Source organism: Vigna angularis, chromosome 1 (assembly GCF_016808095.1).
Source record: "Vigna angularis cultivar LongXiaoDou No.4 chromosome 1, ASM1680809v1, whole genome shotgun sequence".
In the NCBI taxonomy this organism is placed as follows: Eukaryota; Viridiplantae; Streptophyta; class Magnoliopsida; order Fabales; family Fabaceae; genus Vigna; species Vigna angularis.
Window position 1 is genome coordinate 34,945,363 of NC_068970.1, and position 10,487 is coordinate 34,955,849.

The following is a 10,487-nucleotide window of genomic DNA, read 5'->3' on the forward strand; positions in this document are numbered from 1 at the left end:
AGAAATATGACCAAATTTAAATATATAAGTATGAAAGAAAATGACAATATATTTTTAAATTTTGGTAGGATAATTAAAAAAAATGGATGTCTATAATAGATGTCGTTCTATTTAGAAAAGACTAATTTCATATACATTTTACATAAATTAATTATGCTGATTGCGAAAGAATAAAAATAAATAAATGCGTAGATGAAATGTTTCTTTACTAGACAACTTTAAAAAAGAGAGATCTTTCTTTGAATCTTTATTGTGTGAAGCTAGTTTAGAGTAAAAAAGAGTTTATATTGAAATTATCTCTTTCAGAGTTGTTTGTAACCTTTAAACAAATATGGTTGTATCGTTAAGAGCAATATTATGTACTTAGTTAAATGTTACAGTGTATATGTACTTTATTTTGGATGAGAATAAACCAGTAGTCATAAGTAATTTTGTGTACTTTAGTGAGCCAGAAGTGACATTGTAAAAGTACTAGTAATTAATTTCATTAGTAAACCCTTTTCATTTGTAAAGGAATAAGTATAAAAATAGAAATGTTATACTAATGTTTCTTTCATTCCTCCACAAGCTATAGTTTAGTTGTCATAAATGTTTTTGCAAAAGAATTTGTGAACATTTTTTCACTAAGTGTAGAAGATTGCACTCAAACAAAACTTTGAGTTACTCACCAAAATTGGATAATAAAGATTGTTCAGTAAACTCAATTTCATTGGTAAAGTTTTCCAAATTTGTGAAAATTCGCTTACCAAATTTGAATTCGCTCATTTAGATTTTCTATAAAATAAAATAAATTTTTACTAACATTTTGTCATATACTTTAAAAGGATGATTAGTGTAAATTTTTAATTTTCATTTATGATATCATGTTTATAAATATTTTATTATACAATTTTAACTGCTTTTTGAAGTGAAAAAAGAGAGAATGTTATGAAGTGTATATATGATTATGTGAATAGTAATTATCTAGATGGAAATTGAGTTGATTTGTATAATGTATATTGAGCTACATAGAAATTAATGTGGAGATAAGCATACTTCATTAATATTCAAATCATATAAAAGGAAGAAATCGGTGAAGATTATTGCATTGATACTTAGTATATGCAATGAGTTATCATAATTTCTTGTGAGATACTTTGAGTAGGTAAAATTTGATTTTCAGACAAGCCTTAATCTTTAGTGCACAAACTCAATTTTTAACTTCCAAATATCGTTAAACCAAAAGGAGTTTATTCAATTGCTAAATACTATAGTGAAATTTCGAAATAATATTTTCTGGTACTTCAATTTTTATTTTAAAAAAAAAACTTTGTAAATAATGTTTTGATCAAGAAGTTTACCATTTAAATTGGAAAATCGTTATTAAATTGGAAACTTGATTTATGTGCTTGTCAAGCTAAATAATATTTTTTCTCATGTCTACTTAATTTTTTTGGTTGTTAATTAATATATGGATTATATGTTTTTTGTTGCTTTAAGAACATAATTTCCTTTTAAAAGTATTGAATTTTAATAATAGATTGTAAGAAGGAATTTTAACTTTTTTTAGGAAGTTTAATTTCTATAATATTTTTTACGATAAAGTAGTGTGGAAAAATGAATTTAATAAATATATTTATTCTTATGTGAAAGAGAATGAAATAAGAGATAAATGAAATGGAGATGAATAATAATAATAAAATATATAATAGTAATGATAAAGTAGTTAAGTTTAATAAAGAAAATTCAATAAAATAATTACTTTAAATTTACTGTACGTTTAAATCCAAATGATTAAATTTATTAGAGCATAAATAATATATATATATATTTTTTAAAAGTCTCATATTAATTAGAGAAAATGTTTTTTTTATGCTTTAATATATTATCTTTTCTGAAATGATCTGTAAACCTTTACATATTCGAATTCTATATCATTGATAGATTTTAATCTCTTTCTTTCATCTTTTCATTTATCTATATATTTTTATTGTTTTACAACTAAATAATCTTTTTTTATTTTATGTTTCACAATTTTTCAGTTGCTATAATATTTTTTTATTCAATCTTTTTTCTTTTGACTAATTCTTTAGATCTAGATAATCCGAAGTGATGTGTTGGTTATTAGTTCCTTTTAAATGAATTGATACTATTAATCAGTGTCTTTTTCTTTTTTTTTTGAATCATTCTAAAAAACTAACGAGTCACACACTAAGCATGACAATACTATATAAAATTATTAATTTCTTTTTTTAGTCGATTCAATCTTATAAAATAGATAAATTTTGGAGAATCAAAATCGAGTAATTTTTTCTTTTTTACAGTATATAAATGAGTACAAACTTTACCTTGCAAGCTAGTTTTGTGGGGTTGAGTTGGGTTTAAAGTCCACTTCTTAACATGGTATTAGAGTTATAATTAGAGTCTATCCTAGCGATATTTGTTGTTTGTTGGGACATATTGATCCATGTAGTAGGCCGTTATCGGACCACTCATTAATGTCTAGTTTCATGCTCAAGATGTGGCGTGAGGAGGGTGTTGGAAGTCACTCATCGACTAGAGATAAAATCAATTTATAGTATATTAATGGGTGTAAACCTCACCTTAAAAGGGCATATTGTTTTACCTACTAAGGTTGAGTTAGGTTTAAAATCCACTTCTTAACAATCTCTATAATAAATTAATGATTTTTATGAATTATATATATATATATATATATATATATATATATATAAGATGATATTAAAATAAAAGGTGTGTTCTTATATAGTCATAGAAGTATTTTGTAAAATTTTAATTCCATGAATTTCTTTAACCTTTATTTTTTTAAAGTATTTGTTCTTTTCCTCCTCAGTACTAGATTTTTGTAAGATGGATTATGAGTATTAAATGTGTAATTATGAATATTAAATGTGAAATTAACGCTCACGTCAGCTATATTAAATGTATAATTAATGAAAACATTTAATTGTGTAATTAACGCTAATGTCAATAGTATTAAATGTGTAATTAATAAGAACATTTATAATATAATTTATTATGTTTGTGAGTCCTTGCTGAATTAAATATGTAATTAACAAGAACATTTAAATGTGTAATTAATGTTTGAATGTGTAATTAACGCTAACATCAAGAATATTAAATGTGTAATTAATGAGAACATTTATAATATAATTTATTAGGTTTGTGAGTCCTTATCTGAATGGTGTTGATAGATAATCTCTCAGACTGTCTAATAATGGTCACATACCATGTATATTGGACATACTTAAGTACAAGTACTTAGAACGTATTGAGTTGTGTTCTACATTATATTGTCTTAAGAGAGATCAGTACTTATGTAATTAAGAAATTCTTAACCAAATATAATCCACTAATGTTTTAAATTTATTACTTTATGAGAAGACACTTGAAACTCACTTATATCCAAAGTTATTATAAACAATAAATGAAATTTTGAGATATACAATAGAACCAATAATACATTTTTAGTGAATATAGAAGACTAAGAAACCCAAGTACAAGTCAAAAAAGAAATTAACAGAAGCTAAATAACCTAACGTATTTTGTAATGTTAAAAATTCTTTAATCCTTCTCTAGACAAGCTTGAATGACATAATAAAGGAATTACAATAGAGGATTATTAGTCATTCCCAATAGAAAATTTGTGTAACAAATATATATTTATTCTAATATCTACATTACAAAACCATTTCTATAGTATTGTTTAGTTTAGAGGTAATGTAGTATGTTCACTGCCCAAAAGTATAAGTAAAAGAATAATGAAATATGGACACCTTAATTTTTATCTACATCTATTATATACTTAATTTTCTTTCTGTTTCTCTCTTTTTATTACATCATATAATCTATAAATTTATATTTTTGTTTACTCTCTTAGTGTATATTATGAGTTAATGTACTTTTTGGTGTTTATGAATCATTTTTCACATGTAGAGATGAAATCACCTATACGATGACATCACAGTTGAATCACGTGTAACTCTTGAGCCCTTATTTGTCACAATACCATAAAAATGTACATCATGTAAAATGTGGAAAGATAGTAAATCGTAATGTTGAAAATCCATTCATTCGAGCTTGCTAAATTAAAGCGTGTTACCAGCATGTATGATATCCCAATGAGCATGTACAATCCACCTTAACAAGACCATATTTTCTTCATGAATTGGTTCAAAATGGTAAAACAACACTTATAATCTTGTAAAAATGTCATTTTTAAAATTGGAGATTTTCCATCAAAATCTATAACCATATGCCATACAAAAGTTTTATCTCTCTAAATCCCTTCACGTTTATCCACACTGCTTTATCAAATATAAAATCACACGGTGGGTTTCTTAATTATGAATTTCACTCGTGATTTTGTAACATTTAATAATGTGTTGAAAATAACGAGTTGCTACATCAACTCCTGCTAGGAATCTAATATTAGATTAGGGTTTTATTGAAAAAAAAAAGAGTAGTACTGTTAGACTTAATAGTTATTAAATGAAGTGTTCTATTTTTTTTTTTTCTTTTTTCCCTATCCCAAATTTCTCCTTGGGCATATCCTTCTCTGACATCAATGGTGCAACTTCTGTTGCAATGTAACATAGCGACTGCACCGAAACCAAATCTAACAACTGAACAATTATTTTCCCTATTAGGTCCCCATCCTGACCTTCACCTTAGATTAGATTAAAGTGTTTAAAGTCTTTAAGATCTTGTGCATTAAACAAACTAAAAAAAGTCAAACAAAAGTGACTAGGTTACTTTATTCAACATTGCTTTGCAAACATTATTGAGACTATTACACAATATGTAAGCATCATGTATTAAGATGAAGCAGCATTCTTTTACAAGAAGAATGATCATTTTAAGGGCTATGTTGAGTACAGAATACAAAGCCTAAAAAGTCCACTATACTACATATTGAGTAAATGAATTCATTTTCCAACACACCAAACATATGGAGATGCTTAAATAAAAACTGAAGCAGTCCTGTGAAACACAGTAACAGCTCCATGCCTAGTGTAGAAAATGGGAATGAGGTGCCCATTGGACTTGCTTCTTGAGTCTATCATGCCTGTTTCTGGAAGCTAACGAAGGACCAAATACCTCTGCTTTCTGTATTTATTACCATGGATCTCATACACTACGTTGTTCTTTCAAAACCTCCTCCTACCTGCATGTGTAACCATTCAGGTGAAGATCCTCTGCTATACTCTCTTGGAGCTTGTGAACCGAACGGCATGCCCGCGGGATCATATGCATGCTGACCAAACTGGAATCAAAATTCATGACTTTTAATACTCAAGATCTTTCAACAACGATGAAAAACTGAACTCTACTAACATTCACCCAAAAAATTTCCCAACTACCCAATAAACAAGTTTGCAAATGAAACAAACTCTTAAGACACAAACAGTATCTATAAAAGCGATAGTTCAACCCTAACAGCAATCCTAGAAACATAACAACAGGTAGAATTGCACAGATGTCTTGTCAAAAAGAAGAATTTAACATTCAGAAATTCAATATAAAAAGCAAGAGCGTTTAAGACTTACATCCTTAGGAGGAAAGGCTTCAATACCGGAGTTCAGTCTCGAATTCACTGCTTCAAGCTTCATTGACAAAAACTGTGACATCCATCCAGTAACATCAAAATCCTCGACATCAGTTTCAAAACAGACATAAACAAATTTAAGAAAGATTTTAATTGAGCAAAAATAAGAAAATAATAAAAAGCAATGATATCTACCTCAACTTGGCGCTGGAGAGATTGGATATAATTAATTATTTCATCAAGGACCAACGCTTTCCCGATAACCTAAATGAGAGAACGTATGTCAATTCACACTTTCCATGAATTATAAATTCATAACCATATAATCACGAATAATTTTCCATTGTGTTATCAATATGGTCATCTTGACAGAGACGTGCACATATAAACATCCAAAAGATAACATTGTTCTTTTCCAACCCATAATTTTTTTTTTTAATTATGCATACACATTCGTGCAACAAAACTAGACCTGTACAAAAACAATACCTTATCACAACCAGGGACCAAATCCTGAAGAATTTTCATCCTTTCACTAATCTTTTCCCTTCGAGCCTGTGCAGCATCCACCAAAGTCCCAATTAGAAATCACAATCAAGAACTTTACTTCATCCAATCACACCTTAAACTCAATTTCCCCTTTAAATTAACATAAAAAAGGCAAACCCATACTACCATATCTTCACTTTACATTTTTAACAGAACAACCCATTAAGAAAACAAACAAAAGAACAAAAATTTACTCGTTCTGCAAGACTGTGGCTATCAGTGGCTTGACCCCTTCTGGCTCGGACGTGAATGTAATCTTGCTTGGGAGGTTCCAAAGGAGGCTTTGCGCTTTGCTCCGCAGGCTTTCCTGAACTGACTTCTCCTTCACCTTTACCATCACCATCACCATTTGCCGTTGCTTTAACACGTTTTCCATCACCCTCATTCTGCGCAATCCAAACAACCCTTAACCACATCCTCAATCAATTCAAGTAAACAAAACAAAATAACAAACGCCGAGTGAGCGAATATGTACCACGGCATTGCTGGTGGACACGGTCTTAGCTGAATCGTCCTCTGAGTCTCGCCGCTTTCTGGTGTTACTCGTCCCAAGCCCATTGTTGGGCCTGGGAGGCAAATCCCCAAACTGCCCCGGCCCATGTTCGAACTGCGGGCTCCGGAGACCCAATCCTCCGCCGCCATTAATCGCTTGGGGAAACTGCCAGATCTCCGCCAAGCTATACGGCGCCGTATTGCCGCTCCCATTATTCGCAAAGGAACCCTCGTTCATCATCCCACCCGGATCCATAAATGAAAACCCGAACCGCACACACCGATGGAATAACCAAACCGCAACAACAACAAAAAAAGTGAGAGAAAGAGAAAGAGAAAGATGAAGAGAGAGAGAGAGAGAGAGAGAGAGAGAGAGAGAGAGAGAGAGAGAGAGAGAGAGAGAGAGAGAGAGAGAGAGAGAGAGAGAAGGGTCTTGGCTTTGGTGCTTGATCTCCTTGGACAGTGGAGAATGGTGCGCGCTGTGGGTTTATATTATATCTCTCTCTTCAGTCACACTGTTCCACGGACACAGACCTCGGTGGCAGAGTACGAAGTCGTTTCCACTGAGGTTTGAGCGGTTCTCTCTTCCCTGCCGTACGATCAAACTACCCTGCCTGGTCCTCTAAAAGATCTCCACCATTGAATTTCCCCACCCAATGCAGTTGTGCCACGTGGTAAGGGTTTTAATGCATTCGGGATCTGAAACTCGTAACAGGTGCGGTTGGGTTACGAAAAGGTTTTGGAGTAATTAATCATTGTTTGGATTTAAATAATAGGAGTGAGTGAGTATGTGATGTGAGCAGACAGAATGAGAGTGAGAGGGGTCAATTTGTGGTAAAGTTTCTAATAATGATGGTTATGGAATTTTTAAGAATTTAATTAGAATCAGGAGAATATTCAACGCTTTTGTTTGGTTAACTAATTACAGTATATGGTATGCATGAAACGGATTGAACAATAGGAAGTAAAACTTACAAAACTTCATAATTTTGTTTAACAGGTGAAAGCATTAAGATGAATGTGTTAAAAAAATTGATTAGAGGAGACGTTTAAACTAATTGCAAAGGGTTTAACATATGTATAAAAAATGATTCCGACGCATGAGTTGTACTTGGAATAGATTTGGGGCACAAATATAGATAATGCACGAAAATTATATAATTTAAAAATTGGCATGGAATTTTGTTGTGTGCGTTTTGGGGACGTCAAAGGATAATACGAACAGGAGAACATTGGATGCATATTTAGAAGGCCCACAAGCTAACTGTTTCGGCATGGAGCTAGGTTTTGATGGTGACACTAAACTAGTCCCGTTACAGTGATCCGTTTTAATTTTTGGGCTTATCTGATTTAAATTTTTTTCCCTTGACGTGTGTTGTACCAGGATGTCCTCATTTTGTTGCATAATAATGCAATGGATGGTCCCATTTCATAACTGTGAAAGGAGAGTGAAATGATAGAAGAAATCAAATTTAAAAGGTTTTCGGGAGGATTAGGGTTACAAAACGGTATTATCTTAAGTTTTGGAAGTTAAACGTTGTTGAATCCTGCATTATCATGTTTTCATCGCTCATCGTTACATAATCTTATGTTTGCGTTTTGAAGCTGTTGTGGGTAGCAACATTGACAAGAAGCAAGCGCGTACGCTGTGGAAGACTGGCCCAATTGGACATCGGCACGTGATTAAGTGCAGCATTTCGTAAGAGAAGAACAATATTGTGATTCAGTCTTTATCAAAAAAGAAAAAAATATATATAAATATTTATTATTATTATTATTATTATTATTATTATTATTATTATTACTTGAATTATGTTTGGTTTGATTGCACTTAATTAACTGTGCTCCAAAAACAGGACATTATGTTTGGTTTGATTGCACTTAAATTTGGTAGAGGGAAAGCATAAAAGAAAGCGAAGGGAGAGAAAAAAAAGTGTTGAGACACTTGGTTTTTAATGATTGGTAATGGCATTGGTGGGTGCACTTGGTTTTTAACCCTAATTTTTATTTAAATCATATAGCATTTTCTTTTTATTTCTGTAGTTACAAACTATCTTATCTTTACATCAAAAGTGAAATTTATTGTTGTTAAAGGTGATATTTACATTTTAAAAACTATTAAATTACGGACAACAATAAAATGATTATTTATAAAACATTCCCTTAAATAAGGAAAGGAATGATCTGTGAGTGATATATATATATATATATATATATATATATCTTTTTAATGGATTTAAGAGCGAGTGAGAAGGACACGATTAGTAGTATGTAATGATTTTTATATCTCTCTTCAATTAAGGATATTTTGGGGTAATAGAGGTGAAAATATAATTATATTCCTATTATGTATCACATTGTATTTGTGTATTGTAAATTGTAACAATGTTATATTAGAGTTTAAGTGTTTATACAAGGAAAAAAGAGAAAATAAAAATAAAGAAAAGTCAAACACCACATTTATGGATTATTTTTATTGAGCTCAATCAATGTTGATTAAACTTGACAAGGATGCCAATAAGCTCGACCAGATGTCTTTAAGCTTCGCAAAGGTGGTGTGGAGCTCGACTAGACGTGATTATGGAGACTTAGTGGTTATGATGGGAAGAATGCAATTGTCTTTGGTTATTGAATTGCTAGGAGTTTGATATTCATGATTTTGGCTTTAATCAATCCAATGAGATTGAATCAAATAGGGTTAAATATGTTTTTTATCTCTTAACTTTTAGTGAAAATTAGAATTAGTCCATTTTCGAAACTTTGGCCCAATTTAGTTCCTCAACTTTAGAAACGTGTGGATTTAGTCATTTTAACCAAATTTTGTTAAGTTTATTTAATGTTTCAAACACATTTTATGATGTCATTTGAGTTGTTTACCCTATTTAGCACATTTTTTTTCTTTAATGTTAGTTGAGAAACACATTTAAAACCTCAAATAAACTTAACAAAATTTGATTAAAATGACTAATTCATGCATTTCTAAAAATGAGGGACTAAATTAGTCCAAAGTTTTGAAGATTGACTAATTCTAATTTTCACTTAAAGTTGAGAGACTAAAAATATATTTAACTCACGTATATTACAAACACTAGGTACGATTAAAAAAGGGCTTCAAAATGCATACACCACTTAAGTAAAAATAATTAGTTTAATTATTTAATTTATGGGTTTAGGTTTGTGTATGTGTATCTAGCTTATGTAGAAATATATAGTAATTTGTAGTATTCTAATTAAGGACGTATGTTTAATTAATTTAGTAATTTAATTATGTTTTAATATAAATAATAATTTCATTATCATCTAATCAAATAATACATTCACATTTAATACTTATAATAATTAATAATAATAATAATCATCATCATCATTAATAATATTAAATAATAATATTAATAATTAATAATAATAATACTACTAATTATTATTAATAATTAATAATAATAAATAATAATATAGGTTAAAACTCTCGAATGTTCCTCATATTTATAAGAAAATATCAATTCGGTCATCAAATTTTAAGTAGTCTCAATTCTATCCTTTTTTTAAAAAATGTGCAACAAGTAAATCATTTTCATTAATTTGAGTTAAACGTCGTGAAGTCTTGATGAGTTGGAATGCATAATAAATTAGGTGTCTTGATCAGCCAGACAAAGCTAAACTTTCAAATACTTCACTAAAAGCATTGAATGAATAGTCTAATTATGTGTAATGTGTAGTAGTACTCTTGGTTGCATTTTATGAATTTATTATACTTTTATAATTTAAGCTTTGATATGAATAAAAATCACTAGAGATGAATATCAACATTTTTTTTATTTAAGCAATAATCACTTTTTTAAAATAGTTCTCATTTGATCTATGTATTTTTATTAATTTTTATTTTATTTTTGTGAACTAC

The 10,487-nt window shown here is 29.8% G+C and overlaps 1 protein-coding gene across 1 annotated transcript; it reads right to left on the reverse strand.

Moving 5' to 3' along the window:
• Positions 1-4,780: 4,780 nt before the first annotated feature.
• LOC108321421 (transcription factor BHLH089) lies at positions 4,781-7,092 on the reverse strand. The gene is made up of 6 exons (XM_017553166.2): positions 6,573-7,092; positions 6,292-6,483; positions 6,038-6,103; positions 5,744-5,812; positions 5,550-5,621; positions 4,781-5,266 (listed from the first exon to the last, which is right to left on the reverse strand). The coding sequence occupies exons 1-6, from the start codon at positions 6,843-6,845 to the stop codon at positions 5,138-5,140; spliced, it is 801 nt and encodes a 266-aa protein (XP_017408655.1). The 5' UTR covers positions 6,846-7,092; the 3' UTR covers positions 4,781-5,137.
• Positions 7,093-10,487: the final 3,395 nt, after the last annotated feature.

Excerpts from the sequence above, each read along its gene's own strand:
- LOC108321421 (XM_017553166.2), bottom strand. The coding sequence starts at position 6,845 with ATGGATCCGGGTGGGATGATGAACGAGGGTTCCTTTGCGAATAATGGG. Across the intron at positions 6,104-6,291 it reads GCCACAGTCTTGCAGAACGA|GCTCGAAGGGAAAAGATTAG; the intron begins GTAAATTTTTGT and ends GATGCTGCACAG. Across the intron at positions 5,267-5,549 it reads AAGCCTTTCCTCCTAAGGAT|TTTGGTCAGCATGCATATGA; the intron begins GTAAGTCTTAAA and ends TTTTGATTCCAG.